Consider the following 18,357-nt stretch of genomic DNA (forward strand, 5'->3'; position numbering starts at 1 on the left):
CACACCCTTGCTAAGTGACTGGTCCAAAGGTAAGCAGATGACTCAAGCAAGACCAATTCCAATTCTCCCTGGGATTGACATATGGTGGCTGGGACAGAGGATCCCTTCACAGGAGCTGTTAATGTAGGAGACAGAATATGGAGCAGTGAGGCCATCTGTTCCCTGTCACACATAGGAAGGCCCTCAATAGGACAGAATGAGGGCAACACAGAGGGAAGCAGAGCAGAGGCTAAGAGAGAGGGAGACAGAGAACAGAAGAGTAAAGGAGCACACTGACAATACTGAGAGACATGTTTCTAGTTTGTCCCTGAAATCACAATCACTTCTGAGGCTTCCCAATACTGGGGGCCAATAAATTAACTTTTAGTTTGTTCAACTAGTTTGAGTTGGGCTTACAGCACATGCACTTCAAGGAGTCCTGGGTTACGGGCCAATCATAACAAAACAACTCTACCTGACGTTATCTAGTTGAAGCTGTATGTGCATGTGCCTTTCGGAAAGGTGGTTGAGTTCTTGCTCCTGACTCTCCTTGAATGAACTGTACTCCAACTTCACAGAAGACAGCTCCTTGTCTGCAGAATGGAGCACTACTCGCAGGTCATGCACCTCACTTTTCAAAACTACAAGGCAAACAAAATAAACCCTCAACAGGCTTCTCTACACTTATTTTTTACATAGTAGGCAAGTAAATTTGATAGTTAACTTCACACAATCAGCAAAAAAAGGCTGATGAACAGCTAAGTGGAAGGTACCTAGAAGTAATGAGATTTCTAGTTTCTTCCTTGCCCTTGCTCACAGTTTCTGATCTATTTCTACCAAAAAAGAAAGAATTAACATCTGACTTATTTCCTACATTTAAGATGTACACCAAAGCTCTTTAGTTAAACAAGTTCCAGCATTCAGTTTCCAAAGCTCCCAGTTGTTCACACTTACAGTCATTCTTAGTCTGAGTGTCCCGAAGCTGCTTTTCAAGGACATTCAACTGTGAGAGATGCTCTTGCTGCTGTTTGGTCCAATCAGTTCTCTCTGATGAGAAAAGCTGTGGGAAAGGGATCAGTTTACTGGAAAAGGCATGCTGAGACACACTCCAAACCATTACTTTGTTTCTGCTTTTAAAATCGTTCTACAGTATCTGACCAGAAGAAATTCACTGTTCCCATTAACTACAGTGAGGCTGCCCAACAAAAGAAAGGAGCCCTGCAGGCACCCGAACCGTCATCCCGCTTTCTTCTGGACAAACAGCAAGGGATCCATGTGCACTATGGACTGAGAGGGCCAGAGCTCAGACTGGGGCGGGGGCCTCATTATCAGAGCAGGATAGGAAGCATCAAAGTAGAGAATGCAACTCAAATCAGCCTTGACTGGGCTCTGTGAAGTCAGATCCCCTTCAAGGATCTGACTCTCACATTTCTGAGGCTGAGCCCTCGGTCTCACCTCCTGCATTTGTGTAGAATGATGTTCCAGTTTGTCAATGCGCTGCTGAAGCTTCAGGTTTTTATGCTCTTCTTCATCCAACTTGGCCTGAAGGGTACTCATTTGTTCCTGCAACACAAAAACTTCCGTTGTCAAAAAGTCTTTTACAAAAATCTTACATATTCCACCATTTCTTCTGTTTTAAAAAAACAAAACTCAAAACCTTGTCTGGACATAGGTTATCAAAGGCCAGTTTGGAGCCAGAAAACAATTTCAAAAGACTATACTAATGATTTTGCATAATTCAGAATTACATTTGTGGTCCAACAAAGTAGATAATTTGAAACATGTAGGAAATAAGTGATTAAAATTAAAATCATGGATTAAACCACAAAGCCAGCTTGAGACTTCTGAGAAGCTTTCTCAGGGCTACAGAGTGACTTCACCACAAAGGCCTCCATGCCAGAAAAAGGGCAAAATTTTGGAATTTGGAGTGGTCTGGCTCACTCTATACATTTTACTAGACAGTAGAAAACTCAAAGAAAAGAAAAAAATCAAATCACCGAATTCTGAGATAAGCAAATTTCATGTTATTTCAAATATACCAAAAGTTGTCTAAAATTTCATCTGTAATAAGATTCTGCCAACTATTTAATTTTCTTTACGGCTCTGTGCCATGTAAACAAACCAGTTCTGGAACCTGAATCTAGTGGCAAACTGGTCTGTTTCCATATAAGAGAACCAAAGACACAGGACATTGGACAACAACCTGCTAAATTTGCCAAATGAATGAGAATTATTTTTTCTGAAACTAAACATTACCTGCACCATCCTAAGCTCTTCGGAAATGGCCTCAAAAGCTTGTTCACTCATCTCAGGTGGAACTGGCTCATTTGAGATGTCATTGCCTAATCTGCTAGAATTCTGACTGTGCGGAGACCCAAAGCTCCCCGTTTCAGGGCTTAATTTTGGTACTTGTCGAGGCCAAAGTTGATGAGCCTTGGTTGGTGTAGTTATAATCTGCAGCAAAAAGTGAGTTGTATGGAAAACAACATTAGCACACATGAAAAAAAGAGCCCACAGGAGAAAGATCCTCGTGTGAACAGAGAAGATAAAAGAAACTCTGCTTCTGAAAAGAAGAAAGCATCCCTGAGATAGCACAGCACTGCCCAAGCAGAGACAAAGCTACCAACTTAAGGCTGACTTAAGCGAAATTCTAATAAGATCTAGAAAAAAATGAGACTTGATGGGCTGATTCCAAACTTTACAGAAAGAATAAATGTGTAAAAAGACAGAAAGACAACTGGGAAGATTTCCATGTCCAACATAAAAGTACATTATAAGGGTGTGGTCGTTTAAAAAGTATATTATTAGGATATGAATAGTCAAATAGAACACTGGAAGGAAACACAAAGTCCAAAAATAGAATAATTTATACGTGTAAAGCTCAAATTCATGACAAAATCATGGACTATTAAAAAAGTTAAATCCCTATGCCATACCATACAAAAGTAAAATAGCAGATGCATTAAACACCTCAACATAAAAACAGAATTATAAAAGTAGTAAAAGAAAGTAGAATATACTGATGACCTTGAGATTGTCTCGGCCTTTAAAAATGAAAGAAGTCACAAAGGAAAAGAATGAATAAACCTGGGTTTGTTAAAATGTTTAAACTTCTGTTTAACGAAAGTATCACATCCGAAGAGGAAAGACAGGGAGCATGACGGCAGAATATATTGGCAGTAGGTGTAACAAACTAGGTTAACACATAAAAACTCCTACAAATCAGGTAGTAGGAAAATGGGCTCTTTTTTCACAGAAGGGGACAAATGGACAATGAACACAGGAAGATCTGTGACCTCACTAGAAATGAGGGGAATGGAAATTAAAACCTTAACAAAATACCATTTTTCACACATCAGATTGTCAACCATTAAAGGGCCTGTGTCTGGGAATGCAAGCTCCCTGACTTCCCGGGAAGGCACATGGTGCAGCTGCCGGAGGGGGTACTTAAGCAGACTCGCTCCAATGCTGGGACATCCTGAGACTTCTCCCTCACAGGCACCCTCCCGCCTACCTGCCCCCCGAGAATGCTTGCACTGGAAACCACCTAACTAAGCCACAGGTCATCCAAAACATGGAAGCTTAGGTTTAAAATAAGGTAAGCTTCTAGGTATTAGTTAATATGGAAAGACCCAAGTCATATCCCTCACATAACAAAAGCCCACTGCAGAATAACATATGTAGGATGATCCACTTACTTTTAAAAGCAAAGCACAATAAAAAACAATCTATGAAATAACACTACATATCTTTCTGGGGATACATCAGAACACTGGCACTAGTGTTACCCTGGGTTAGCTGCCTGCAAAGGATTCTGTCTGTATCTGGAGATCATCTGTACCGACTGCATTACTAACAAAATGAGAAAGCAGCGATTGAAGGCAGCAGTGACTGAAGTACTGCTTCAGATTACCTACCTTCAGTGTTTCAGCATGAATTTTATTCAGCTGAGAAACTTCTTGCCGCTTGCAGGCTTTTGTTGCTTCCAAAAGGTTTTCAAGATTAAGGTTCGCTTTTTGCAATGACTGAAGTTCTGATTCTAATTCTAGCTGCCTTTTCCTAATAGATATTAGAAAATTGAGTATTTTAGGTAATAAGTAATGTCATACATTTGTAGAGCACTTCATATATTCTCACTTAACTTTATCATTATCTCACGTCAGAGATATTCTTAGATTATTACCCTTAATTTCCAACTGAGTAAAATATAGCTCAGAGATTGATGACTATTTATGGTGTTCAACTAGTAAATGGCAGAGCTCCAATTCAAAAGCCCTAACAACCTAGCCAGTTTGGCTCAGTGGTTAGAGCGTCAGCCTTTGGACTGAAGGGTCCCGGGTTCGATCTGGCCAAGGGCATATAGTTCAGTTGCAGGCTCAATCCCTGACCCTGGTCAGGGCACATATGGGAAACAACCCATTGATGTGTGTCTCTCACAGTGATGTTTCTCTGTCTCTCCCTCCCTCCCACCCTCTGAAAAGCAATGGAAAAAATACCCTCGGGTGAGGATTAAAAAAAATAAAAATCGATTTTTAAATAAAGCCCAAGCAGTCCATGATGGTTCCATATGTGATACGTTATTTTTAAATCATTTATATTTTAGAACAGGATTAGTCTGAGTTATAATATGAATGCGGTTTTCCTTTGTTTTCTTTTACGCAGAGGGTCAAGTAAGAATATTAACAAATAATCAGAAATTTCTAAAAATCCAGATTTAATTCATAACAATGGTGATTTAAAATGTGGTGGCTGGATAAACAATTTACTGTGTAAGTTCAATAGACACTCATCGCAACATTAAAACACTCATATAATCTTACTTCATTAAATATATTAAAGAGCTAGAAGTTTATGTCAATTATACTTCAATTTAAAAACAAGGAGTAAAAATAAAACTGGCAGCAAGCCCTTTTCCCTCATGTCAAAACAAGTTAGTTGTTACTTGAGAAGAGCGGAAGTGAAATGCTCAGTTAGATGGCCAGCATGACCCCTAGAGCAAATGGGCACTGAAAGGCGTGACAGTGGGGGGGGGCATTCATTCAGCCTCACCTCGTGAGCTCTCTGAATTCTTCGTGTTCCTGCTTCGAGTTATTCAGCTCAGTCTGAATCTGCAGGAGCTGTACTGATAGCTTCTCAGAGCTTGCTAATGAACACGGCTCTTTCGCAAGTTTAGGAGAGAATCCTTGCTGGCCTGATAATAAGGAAACAACATGGTCTTTGAAAGACAGAAATAATAGAATACATTTTCTAGGTCTCTGTCAAGTGTCCATGTTTAAGCAAAGGAAAAAGGAGAAATGGGTTGGAAGGTGGACCCTACAATACAAGAGCCATAAGAAGCATAAAATACAACGCAGTGTGGCGAAGAGTTATTAGCAGTTGTTTTGAGAAGCTGAGAGACTGAGAAGCCACAGGATGGGACCCGGGCAGGTTTAAGACAAAAGCTTAGGTAGAGCCAGCAATGACTGAAGTACAACAGGCAAAATGCTAGAGGGAGAAACATCGCCAGGTGAGTCTGGCAGGAGTTAGCACTAGTGGCTAATGTTAAGAGTAAATGAATTTTAGGAAAGGAAACAAATAGCAAAAGCAGCAAGTTGAAAGAACCTGGTATCACCAACCGGGTAGGAAAGATTAATTTTCAAGGATTACTGAGAATACTGGATATGTTGAAGAGAGTCCCCCTGAGTTTCAGTGGGGAAATACCATGTCACGTTGTCTAGAGAGCGGTGGCAAGTCAAGGTACAATTGAGGTCAAAATGGCCAACAAAATACACAGCATTGTAGGGAAAAGTAGTTGAAACAATACAGAAAACCTGATTTTAACTTTGCATCTAAAATCTTAGTCTCTCCACAACCCAAATACTGAGGTTTTATTCTTTTATTATGTCATAAAGAGAATGGAAGAGGGCTTAGAAAAGAAAATTTTAAAAACAAGCAGACAAACAGGCTTCTTTATGAGTGTAGAGTAAAAAGGTTAAAACTTTCTCAATTTCAACCTAAACCGAAACAAAGGCTGAGACAGGGTATGATAAAAGACCACGGAACTATTCACTCTAAAAATGGAGCAACCACAGACTTTCCTACCAAATTCCAGAGCGTGAATACCAATAGCTGCCAAGCCTGTATGTTAGATTCAGTGCTAACTAAACCACTTCCGCAAAAGTAATACTGTATAACTAACAGAGTGCACACTAGCAAGCATGACCAGCAACCATGACACCAGGACCCAAACACTGCGCTGGGTGGACCATGAGTCCGATCACGCCGACATCTCTCACTGCACAGACCGTAGTCAGGTGGGTAAACACTTCAATTCTACATCCATTCATCTTGTGCTTAGTTAGCATTCTTCATTTCAAATACTTAAAACAGGAAAATTCTATTTAATAAAATTAAAAGTAATATCTAATAAGTCTTTTATTGACAAAACAGAGATATCTATTGCCCTAGCTGCATAGCTCAGTTGGTTAGAGCATCGGACCCATACACCAAGGCTGTGGGTTCAATCCCTGGTCCGGGCACATACAGAAATCAACCAATGAATGCATGAATAGATGGAACGACAAATCGATGTTTCTCTCCCCCACCCCCAATCAATGAAAAAACCCCACAAAGATATATAATGGGTATTTCCTTGCTATATCTACTAGCCTACATAATTTACTACTGTGATTTTTGAGCAAAAAGTATAGAAAATGACTTGATAACATAAAAGAAGTATGTATATAAGAAATTAGTATACCAGGTCTAGAGGCTAACATGAAGACCCTCAATGCCAGGCAACATAAATGCCCTTTAAAACAGCCCCTGCCCTTTCAAGGCATATATTCAACAATCACTTCTTACTTTTGTCATTTTTCTCTGTGCTAGACATTTCGAGGAAAGCTTTTTCCAGCTTTGCAATGGTCTGCGCATCCATCTCCTGAGCTCTCTGCACAGGCTTCAGTAACCTCAGTCTTCTATTCTCCTCCCTGAGGGAGTGGTTTTCCATAGCGTATTTGGCAACTCTGGGGTGGTGCTCTATCTGTGTGACACAGAAGGATTACAGACTCATATATGTACAAACATGTCCTTAATGAACAAGTCTTTCTGAAAAGCTGTTAGAAAACATTATGAACGCCGCATGCACTGGTGGTAGCCTGCTGTGACCACCATGGAAAGCAAGTGGCCCTTGTGATCACGGACTGAGTACGTGCATATCCTACAACTCCATGTTCTATGTCTGGGTCTGCAACCTTGAAACTGTCACTCAGGCCCCTAGGAGATAAACATACGGGATAGGTTGTGGCAGATTCTTCGTGCAAAGGAGACTGCTTATGTTTATTGCACAAAGCAATGAAACTACTGACCAGGATTGAGTGCCCTCCAAGATATACTGTGTGAAAAGGGCAAGGCGCAGAAAAGAGTGTATGATGAGCTGCCTTTTGAACAAAAAGAAAAAAAGTAAAAATATCTGTATTAGTTTGAATATGCATAAAACCTCTGGAAAGATACACAAAGCTGAATACCAGTTATATTTGATTTTTAATTATGTGCCTACATTTGATTTTTAACTATCCATCCTTTCCAAGCAAAAGGAAAAACAACAATAAACAAAACTTTAAGGGCTGAACTGTAGAGATAACCGTAGTGTGCACCTGGCTGAATGTAACTTGGCCTGCTGGGCCAAGTGTTTTTCCTTCAGGTTTTATTATTTTGGAAAAGAGAGAGAGAGAGAGAGACGAGAGAGAGAGACGAGAGAGAGAGAGAGAGAGAGAGAGAGAGAGAGGAGAGAGAGAGAGAGAGAGAGAGGAGAGAGAGAGAGAGAGAGAGAGAGAGAGAGAGAGAGAGAGAGAGGTGTCGGGACTATGCAATCATCCTGTCAGTTTAATTTATTTAAAACACCTTCTGTTGAATTGAATGACAAAAATTTAGTGACAAGTTCCTACTTGCCTCGGGCGTCCTTTACACTGGGAAATGCTACAAATGACATGTACTCACTTGCTCTCGCAGAGTCTGAACCTCGTCCCTTAGTTCCGACAGCAAACGATCCTGCTCCTCCGGCAGGAAGCTTCCCCGAGCTTCCTTATGGAGCTTCTCCAGGCGCATTATCTGATCCTCTCGGAATTTCACAATCATTTTATTAGACTGAATGAATTTCTCTTTTTTGAGGGTGAGGTCTTCTAACTGGGTAACTTTTTCTATCAGAGACTTAAGAAATACATAATTTGGTTAAACATGAAAAATAATTCACCTTCCCTAAATTTTCACAAACCAAGCAATAAACATTAGCTTTCCATTTAATCTCAAAGGCAAAATTAGATCTTTCACAGCCTCCCCATTTTATTTACTGGTGCCGTTTACTCCCCCCAGAAAGGCACTGATCACACAGTAAAGCCTTAAATGTTCCCTTGACACTAGTTCAGTTTCCTACCTTCTTTTCCTGTTCAGACTTCTTCAAGAATAACATTGCCTCCTGGAAACACTTCATATAATCAGTCTCGCCTTTGTCTGTAACTGGCCCAGTAAGAAAGAGAAAGGGGAAAAAATGTTTAGCTCTCACATTTGAAGACCACGAGGTGAGCTACAACAGCCTTTGACTGACTGCTCTCAATTAACCCAAGAGAATCAAACTATTATCACGAGATCACGGGTTTTAAACTAACCCAACAGATATTAGCTAGTCTAAGAAGCCTCTCTTGTCCTGTTTAATAAACATATAAGAATTGCATATCATAAAAACAAATCTTAGAAGTGGATCAAAAAGAAACTTATTAGTATGTCATTTTAGCACTTTTATTATTCAAAGTTATTTCTACTCCTCCCTTCCCACAGATCACACAGAACTCAGTACCTATGGAATCTATATCTGGTTACAGACAAAGTACTACGTTCCTATGTAGGTGAAATAAATAGAAAGATACTTGTGGAAAAGTTTGGGTAGCCTTATTGTGTTGTGCCTGTCTTTGGAAGGTTCCAATACCAAGGTCTGCACATGGCCTTCCTCAGGATACAGACCTCTGTACACAACTTACCTCTGGTCAGAAAGCTTCCTGGTAGTATCTGCCCTGAAGTGAGCCGGGCCAGCTGTTCTTTGAGCCTCTTCACTTCAGCTTGGAGCTGGCTCACATTGCCTTGCGTGTCTTCATTTACAACTGCCTGTTCAGGAATTTTTAAAGAAGCATTAAAAGTATGTTTTGTGGCCCTGGCCAGGTAGCTCAGTTGGTTAAAGCATTGTCCCAATACACCAAGGTTGTGGGTTTGATCCCCAGTCACAGCACATACAAAAATTAACCAATGAATGCATAGATAAGTGGAGCAACAAATCAATGTTTCTCTCTCCCCCTCTAAAATCTGTAAATAAAAGAACATTTTTGTGAAAAAAGAAATAAAATAAAAACAAGAACAACAAAAAAAGAACGTCTTATGAGTTGTATAGTCTTATATTTTCATTTGTATGATTTGGAGCAATTCTAACAAACAGTCGAAAGGCCACTGGGACCAGAGTGCTGCAGTGGGGAGGACGTTTCCTCTCCGTGTTCAGACCCATAGCCAGAGATTCCTCCCCTTCTAGCCACTCCTCCCTTCTGCTCCCACTTATGTCTCAGCTCTGCTGACTAGCTCTGGGCCCTGTTGGGCTGGGTCACCCTGCGATCTGGACATGTTCATCTCTCACTGCCTTCTTCCTGAGACCTGAGACAGACAGCCCCACCCCATGGAGAAGAGCAAAGCCCTCGATGGGGATGATCTTCCCTGTCTTAGCTTACTCTAAGGGTGTGATGACTGCAGGGCTGCCTGAGCTCCATGAGCTTGGCAGAAAACACCCTCTCCACAGGAATCCAACCCTGTATTTCCTAACAGCACTTCCTGAAAGGAAGGTTTGGTGTTATAGCTCCGTTTCTGTTTTACTACCACACTTAACACTCTTTTTAAAAAAGTCTCTTGCCCAGCCGGTGTTGCTCAGAGGTTGAGCACCGACCTATGATCCAGGAGATCGTGGATCACTGATGTTTATCTCTCTCTCCTTCTCCCTTCTTCTCTCTGAAATCAATAGACATATTTAAAAAACTTTTTTCTTAAAGAAATGTCTTATTTGAGATGATGTTTAGGAAGTTGAAAAAGATCCACAAAACCTACAGGATGACAAGAGCTAACAGCTGAGTGAGTACTAACCAGATCAAAGGGACCCATTGCGAAATACCAAATTTTTCAGTGAAGGAAAAGCCCCAGGTCCCTGTGTTCCTGTCTTAAGCCAGGTCTGCGCATTGGGAAAGATCTAATTAGTTCACCCTTAAACAAGTCCCAATATCCCAGCCACTTCGCTGCAGCAGGGGACTTACCATTGACAGTGACTAATGTAAGGGCCCCGGTTCTGTTGTTTCATGTGTTAAGAAGCCATTCTTAGGTGCTTCTGATTCTCAAGGCCAGCTCATTACAAGGCACTCCTGTACATTCTGACATCACTGTCACATCAGTGACCTCATAAATCTAATTACCCTTGCAGTTCTCTACTCTCTAAAAACTTCTGGTAAGTCCCAAGAGATAGGGCCAGGAAGCTCTAATTACTTTTCCTCCTCATATTACATATACTCCACAAGTGGGTCATAATCCAACAATATGAATGAATGACTAAAGCCTACACTCTTCCGACCTACCCAGGGGAGGGGCAACATGGAACCTTCACTCTTACCATGATACGATGATCAGGGAGTTTGCTTAGGGGGTAAGAACGATCAATTTATCCTTTGAATGGTAGAAGAAATTAATCTGCCAATTTAGGACATTACAATTCTTTAGTTTGGAACCAAAGGGGCCTCCAACCCCTCAAAACAAATGGGGGACTCCCTGGTTTTTGACAGTCTGCACCAGGAGCTGGCAAAGTGCTCCTTGCTCTAGGGACACAGACAGTCTGCTGCCTGCTTTGCAAAGTTGTACTGGGACAGTCATGGCCACGTGCCGACATACTGCCTATGGCTGCTTTCTCTCACATGGGAGCTTCTTGTATACAAAGAAAAATAGAGAATCCTTGTAGTTACAGGCAAAGTGAAAGACAAGGTTTGTCAACATCATCAAATTATTTTCAGGGTGAATCCCTACCCGCCCCAGCTCTGCTAGCAAGGTTCAGGTACATAAATTAAGTCTCCAACCTCCACGTGGTCACAAAGGAAACACTTTGCCTTCCCTTAAGAAAAAACTAGGCCAACAATAACTTCATAAGACCCAATATGGGTCTCAAATTACATGAGTGACACAGAAGACTGGGAAAGATGAATAGAAATCTTGCTTAGAGTTAAGCCTTCGTTGTGAAATAAACAAAAGCTACTGTTAATATTAGGGAAATCACAAAAGTGAGATACTGCAAGTGTAAGTATTTTTCTAATTTACCTCATTGTACTCAGAATTTTACCTTATTTTTAATCAGCTTGGCCCTTTGAGCAAAATTCAGCGTTGATAGGGTTTCCCCAAAACACCTGGATCCAGGATGAACGTTTGCAACTATGGCTGTTCTAGCATTACCTCCAAGGGAATCCTGTTAAATGATGTGAATGTACACATTTTCAGGGAAGAAACCACATCTTTTTAAAGCAAAGAAAATGTACACTCTTACCACCAAGGCTGCGAAATTATCCAACTATCAGCCAAAAGAAGGGCCCAGGAAGCCAATGGTGTACTTTACCCGGAGTAAGAAAGTGAGCTTGGAGTCCCTGTAGCAAACATGTCTCTGTTTCCCATTTCCCACATCGACAAGGGCAGTAATCACTTGGCCCAGGCAGCTCAATGATCGGTTTATGTTACCTGCTTCCTAAGGCATCGGGGGAAAGGACAAAACTTTAGGTGCACTAGTTTCTTTTTAGTATTTTTAATTAAAATATACCTAACAAGTTGACAATTTTGAGTGGAAAGGCAAGTCAGTATTTGGCATGAATTCAAATACCTCTTGCTGTTAACAAACTTGTCCTACGTTTACTGTTCCTACCCCACAAAAAAATGTCTATATCTTTACAACTTCTTATTCCTTTGTAGCCCTCAAAACACTTAGCTTGTTACTGATTTCTAGAAGAATTCACACACAGGTTCACCTGAAGACCATAATTCCATTCTTACCTTCAACCTCAGCCCTTCCGTATGGGTGTCTTTCTGCCTTTCGGATCCTGCCAAGTCCACCAGATTGAGCAAGGAGGTTCGGATATTCACGGTCTCGTTGCTTTCCTCCATCGACTCTACTGTAATTGTAAAGACTGCGTGGGACCGCGAGGATTCTCTGTTCATTGACGTTGACGCCACACGCCTGTTTCTCCATCCTCCAGACAACACCTAGAAAAACGGAGACACATCACAGCCCCCAAGTGGCCACAACAGCCACTAGCATCTGCAGGAAAACTGTAGAGTAGTGAGGAAAAATCCTGGTTCCCCAAGGAATGTACTCAAGGTATTTCCCTGTCCCTTTCCTTGTCGCCCCTCCCTGTATTACGGAAAGACAACAGACGGAATCAGAAACCACAGGATCTAGAACTGGTTTTGCCTTAATGCAAATCACAGAATCTCTCTGAAGCCCTCCCCTCCCGAGACAATGAGAAAGCTAGAAAGATGTACCTCAACACGACCTTCAGGCCCCTCCTGTCAGCTCCTTTGGGCGCCCATGCATTTGTTCTCCCCCACTATTCCCTATGGCACACAGGACACCTGAAGGTTCAGTCTGCATGCCTTAGAATCCATGAACGTGAGGTCAACCCTCTGTTGTGTGGCCTGGGGCCAGCTGATCCTTTTCAAAGGTCAGTCCTGTTTGTAAAATGGGGTTATGGGTCCTACCCCATGAGGCACAACATCTCAATCTGTAATATGCATACTAATCACTTGGGGATCTTGTTAAAACGCAGATTCTGATTTAGTAGGTGTGAGGTAAGGCCTTAGATTCCGCATTTGTAACAGGTGATACTCACAGTCTGAGAAGTATCTTTTGAGTAGCAAGGTCATAATATCTACAGCTGGTTTAGAGAGCAGAGATCCTGGTAGCTCCTCAAAGGAGCAGCTTCCAGGAAGAACCACTAAAGAAATACAGACACTATGAGATGTCCCATGTGATCCAGGATGGTTTTAGGAGTGCCTGAATGGAGTGAATAGCACCAAAATAGTGCAAAGTCAAGAGGGACAATGTTCCATTGTAACTAAGGGGAGATGTGTAAAACACTGTCATACTCCATTTTCCTCTCTTTTCGTGAACGTTCTGTCATGCATTTACAAAGTATTTTTAGTAGCTCAATTCTTGCTTTTGTCGAGATCAAGGTGCACTTCACAGCATGCTCTGGTGTCTAAGGATCAAAACAGTCAAGGCCAGATACCTGATAGGCTCCAGCCGCTGAGGTCACCACCTGCTCCACCGCACCAACAACAAAGACCCCCTTCTTGATGTGCTCCCTTAAGTACAGTCCAGCCGATGCAGAGTCCAGTAGGTCATAGATCTGCTCGTTGTAGATTTCAATAAAGGAACACTTACAAAGGAAGCTCTTTCCAGCACCAGCCTGTAAAAGAGAAGCCTGGTTTAGATATATTACTTTCATGCAGTCATCCCTATCTTTCAAGAGCATTAATCTCTCACTTGCTTCACAAGTGTAAATTTTCTAGTCTTATTCTTTACACCATAAAAATAAGAGTTTAAAAAACCTAGGTAACTAGTTTCAACATATCACTACATTTTAAAACAGCATCACTTTGGTCCCAAGAGTGCTAGTTTCCAGAGGTGCTGAGAACCAGGACAGGGAGATGGGAATTGGGCAGTCCAGTTGGGCAATTTCATTTTTATATGCCTTATATACTGGAATTCCTCATAAAGTTTTACTCAAAGAAAGTGTTATATACTTCAAAAGCTCCAAAATAATTTATTTTAAAAGTCTCTCTACAGAATTTTCAACCACAGAAATGCCATGGCACTACTAAACATTTCACTGACATGCAATATGCACGTCTAACTGCAGTTATGGATAGTTTTTGCAAAGGAATAAATGGTAAACCAATGTTACATATCAGTCTCCTTAAAATATACAACATGAATGGCTGTTAAGCCTGGAAATCACCAAGCTAAAGAACACAATTTTGAGAATGGCCCAACTGGGAGCCAATGGAAGAGGGAAGCCCACTCCCCAGGATGATTGAGCCATACCACATGTGAGTGAGGAGATCACAGTCTTTTAAACCAGCAATCTGGGTTCATGGATGAAGCATATTTTATAAAAACTAAAAACTTTTAGAAAATAAAAAACTCAGAATCCTTAAATTTATCTTAAGAATTGACAGGTGTTTTTTTTAAACCACACTAGCCTCTCCACACTGTACAGTACAACCCCCTCCATGTGTCATCACTACTAGCTACATTCTCAAAATAGAATTGCTTTATTTTTATAGTAAGTTTTACCTTATCTTTTTCACGATCAATTAAGGAAAATAAATATTCAAAACTGCGTGGGATTACTCCTCTCAGGTTATGAGAAAAATTATCAGATTCAGATGGTCCTAAAAATATATAAAAATATATAGCTGTTCATTTTTCTTCATATTACAGTAGTCCTTCAAAATGACAACACTGAAAGGCAATTTACATAAGTCAAAAGAGAAATGAAAAACATACAGAAAAATCTGTAATCTATATCATAGACAAAGGGCTTTATTTATTTCATAAAAAATCCCCACAAATGAGTAAGAAAAAGACAAGCTAATTTTTTAAATGGGAACAAGCTTTACTGGGCATTTTACAGAGAAGCTATTCAAGTGTCCAATAAGCATATGAAAGGTGCTCAGTTGTTAATAGACATCAGGCAAATGCAAATAAACACACAATGAAATAATACTACAAACACTCCAGAATGCCTAAAACTTTCAAAACTGATAGTCTCAAGTGTGGACAAGGATGTGGAGTAACTGTAACTTCTATGTATCACTTTGGAAACTGTTGGCAGTATTTACTAAGCTGAATATGCATATACTATGATCCAGCAATTCCACTACTAGGTACATATCCAAGAGAAATTACTTTAAAAGACACATATGACAAAAAATGTTCCCAGTACCATTATTCATATGGTTTAAACTGGAAATAATCCAAATGTCTATCAACAGTAGAGTGGAAAATTATGGTATACTGATACAATAGCAGACAGCAACAGAACATGCAACATAAGGGAATCTTGAAACTTGATGCTGAGAGAAAGAAGCCAGACATAAAGGAGTACATACTGTAAAATTTCATTTGTAAAACTTCAAAACAAGCAAAGCTAATGATGCTAGATGTCAGAAGTTTCCTGACATACTTCAGAGGATGGGGTGGAGATAGTTACTGAATAGGAATCTGGATCTGGGTTGTTGTTATACAGGTATACCCAATTCAAAGACTGTTTATTGAGCAACTATTTTGTGATAGGCATTGAGCTGGGAACAGAGCTGCAAACATGGACTTTGCTTTAATGGAACTTGCAATCTAACAGAAGCCTGAGAGATACCCCTAATTTTATGAGGTCAGCATCATATATGTATAGAAATTATACCTTTCCAAAAAATATGCTAGGTGCTGTTATCACAGAAAGAGTAGATTAAGCCAGCAAATGTTAATCATTAATTTACTTACCCATCATAGTAAATGTTTTCCCTGAGCCAGTCTGTCCGCTGTAAAACGAATGTTACATATTATTTACACATGAAGTTTACTACGTAATATGGCCTACTCCTATACAAGTTTTCCCCACGAAGAGCTGACTTTCTTTCTTTCCCTGAATTACGTTAGGTAAAACGTGAATGACCCATTTTCTTTCCCTCCTCTTCTACCACTAAGGGCTAAGCTCCACTGTCTGATAAATGCTTCTGGGTTATACAAACAAGCCATTAGGCTTTTCCTTTAGTTTTTATTTACAACATTGGAATGATGCTCTTAAGACTGCTCTGCAACCTGTTTGTTTTCCCCTAAATTTTACCTCAGATATTTCCCTAAGTTAGTAGAGATCTACTTCATTTTTTTTTTCAGCTGCATACTATTCTTCAATGTATCATAACTTATTTAACCAGAACAAACTGGACTTTTGTTTCTAGTTTTTACTATTCTGAATAATGCAGCCATTCCGTTCCTAAATTCTGCCTTTAAGATACTGAAATGTCTTCACTTAAAATAAAGCAATTTTAGCCCTGGCCAGTATGGCTCAGTTGGTTGGAGTATTGTCCCATGCACAGCAAGGTTGTGGGTTCAATTCCTGGTAGGGGCACATGCCTGGGTTGCAAGTTCAGTCCCGGATCCGGGTGGGTGCGGGAGGAGCCAATTGATGTGTCTCTCACATCGAAGTTTCTGTTTCTCTCTCCCCCTGCCCCTGCCTTGCCCCCTCCCTTACACTCTCTAAAAATCAATGGAAAAAATATATCCTCTGGTGAGGATCAACAAAAAATAAAAAATAAAAATAATTACACTACAAATTATATTTGTATTTATGAAATGAATCTGAAATAATACTAAAATTCACCTTGTATAACTAACTGCCAAGGTTGTCTCAATGCTTCCTGGACCTCCAGCTTATAATCCAACATTTAATCTCTAGCCATATTTTTAGGCTTGCCAACATTTAGAAACTCAGGATCGGCACTCCAATATTCAAATGTTTGCAGCAATTTTACTTATAATCACTAAAAACTGGAAGCAACCAAGAAATCCTTTAGTAGGGAAATGGATAAACAAACTGTGGTACATCCATACAATAAAATACTATTCAGTAAAACAAAAACACCACAGAAATATACTATTGATACATGCAACATAGATGAAACCTAAATGCATTCTACTAAGGAGAAAAAGCCAAATTCAAAAGGCTACATAATGTATGATTCCATTTAAATGACACTCTACAAAAGCAAAGCTATGGGAATGGCAAATATATCAGTATACCCTGGATATCAGAGTTTGGGGGAAGGGAAAGTTGCTGACTACAGAAGGGACAAACTGTGGGAACTGTTCTCTTCAGTACTGGATGGTAAATACATGACTGTCTGCATTTGTCAAAACACTACTAAGTGTTCACTACAAAGGGTGAACTTGAAAGTATATGCAAACTCAATAAGTAAGCAAAACACATCAACCAGATGTCAGAGATCCCAGGATGGAATGCATCTAGCTGCACTGCATAGTGCATGACATAAGCGCACTGCAGGGGCTGGGTAGAAAAGGAGCTGACCTAAGCAACTTTAGAAATGAGGTTTTTGACTAGAAATTGTTATGGCTTAAAAAAAAATAAAAGAGCCCGGCCAGGGGTGGCTCAGCAGTTGAGCACTGACCTAGGATCCAGGAGATTGCGGTTCGATTTCTGCTCAGGGCACATGCCCAGGTTGTGGGCTCGATCCCCAGCGGGGAGCCTGCAGGAAGCAGCTGATCAATAACAACTCTCTCATCACTGATGTTTCTCTCTCTCTCTCTCCCTTTCCCTTCCTCTCTCTGAAATAAATAAAGATATATTTAAATGAATGAATGAATGAATGAACAAATGAATGAATAAAAGAATCCTTACATAACCATTGTATTCGGTACATTTTTTTTCTCATAGGGATACAGGTTAACAATTCTGAAACTATTTCCGTGTGTACTGGGGTTTAACACATAGATAAATGTATGAAAGAAGGTAGGAGCCAGGTCTTTCACTGTCAGCAAGGGAAGTTACAGATACACAAGAAAGACTAGCATGAACCCTATGGATTCACTGGCTTCTAGAATGAATCCATGGGAATTCTAAACCCTTGGGTTAGAGTCAGAGACATCAGTATGAACTGTTATTTAGTTTAATGTAGATGCAAATGGATAGGTAAAGAAACAACTATAGATATGTCTGTATACATGACTTAGTATTACCTAGCTCTGTCTGGGAAGGCCTAGAAGCAGTGATACTCCAGTAGCAACAAATACACCTAGTGCCCAGATCTTGGTTCCAGGAAAAAGAACCAGGGCTCATTGGCAAAATGGCTGATCCTAGGCCTAGGACAGGAAAAATACAAGATGAGCCAGGAGCATCTTGTAGCACCAGAAAGTAGGCAAGTGCTAAAAACCCCAAAAGGATGTGACATGTCAGTGGGACACAGAAACCAACCTCAAATAGTTTCAATGGACAATCTAGAACAATATGAGCAAAAAGATAAATATAATCCAGAGTAGTGGATTATAACCCAAGCTAAATATACATGCATCCATACCATATATGTAAATAAGTGGGAGAGAAAAGACGATCTTCCTTACAGAATTCCAAATTCAGTAAGTCATCACCTAATGTTGTCAATGGGTTCTGCGACTTTAAGTGAAACTGATGTATAACAAAACCAATTTTACCATAGGCTAATCAATATAAACAAGAGTTAAGTTCCTACAGCATCTTATCAAAGTTATAACTA

General features: G+C 40.3%; 1 protein-coding gene across 3 annotated transcripts in view; it reads right to left on the bottom strand.

The window, feature by feature from the left end:
* KIF15 (kinesin family member 15) overlaps nucleotides 1-18,357 on the bottom strand; it is a 49,673-nt gene that overhangs the window by 15,557 nt on the left and 15,759 nt on the right. For all 3 annotated transcript variants that reach the window (XM_087824821.1, XM_087824823.1, XM_087824822.1), the window contains 16 exons: nucleotides 15,572-15,609; nucleotides 14,366-14,463; nucleotides 13,296-13,475; nucleotides 12,061-12,270; nucleotides 11,633-11,758; nucleotides 11,363-11,485; nucleotides 8,991-9,114; nucleotides 8,390-8,472; nucleotides 7,957-8,166; nucleotides 6,823-7,000; nucleotides 5,029-5,170; nucleotides 3,897-4,038; nucleotides 2,236-2,433; nucleotides 1,435-1,542; nucleotides 934-1,039; nucleotides 455-620 (listed from right to left, as the gene is read on the bottom strand). In XM_087824821.1, coding sequence (XP_087680947.1) covers nucleotides 455-620; nucleotides 934-1,039; nucleotides 1,435-1,542; nucleotides 2,236-2,433; nucleotides 3,897-4,038; nucleotides 5,029-5,170; nucleotides 6,823-7,000; nucleotides 7,957-8,166; nucleotides 8,390-8,472; nucleotides 8,991-9,114; nucleotides 11,363-11,485; nucleotides 11,633-11,758; nucleotides 12,061-12,270; nucleotides 13,296-13,475; nucleotides 14,366-14,463; nucleotides 15,572-15,609 — 2,232 coding nt within the window. The remainder of the gene's footprint in view (nucleotides 1-454; nucleotides 621-933; nucleotides 1,040-1,434; nucleotides 1,543-2,235; nucleotides 2,434-3,896; nucleotides 4,039-5,028; nucleotides 5,171-6,822; nucleotides 7,001-7,956; nucleotides 8,167-8,389; nucleotides 8,473-8,990; nucleotides 9,115-11,362; nucleotides 11,486-11,632; nucleotides 11,759-12,060; nucleotides 12,271-13,295; nucleotides 13,476-14,365; nucleotides 14,464-15,571; nucleotides 15,610-18,357) is intronic.

Source organism: Miniopterus natalensis, chromosome 15 (assembly GCF_054644295.1).
Source record: "Miniopterus natalensis isolate mMinNat1 chromosome 15, mMinNat1.hap1, whole genome shotgun sequence".
NCBI lineage: Eukaryota > Metazoa > Chordata > Mammalia > Chiroptera > Miniopteridae > Miniopterus > Miniopterus natalensis.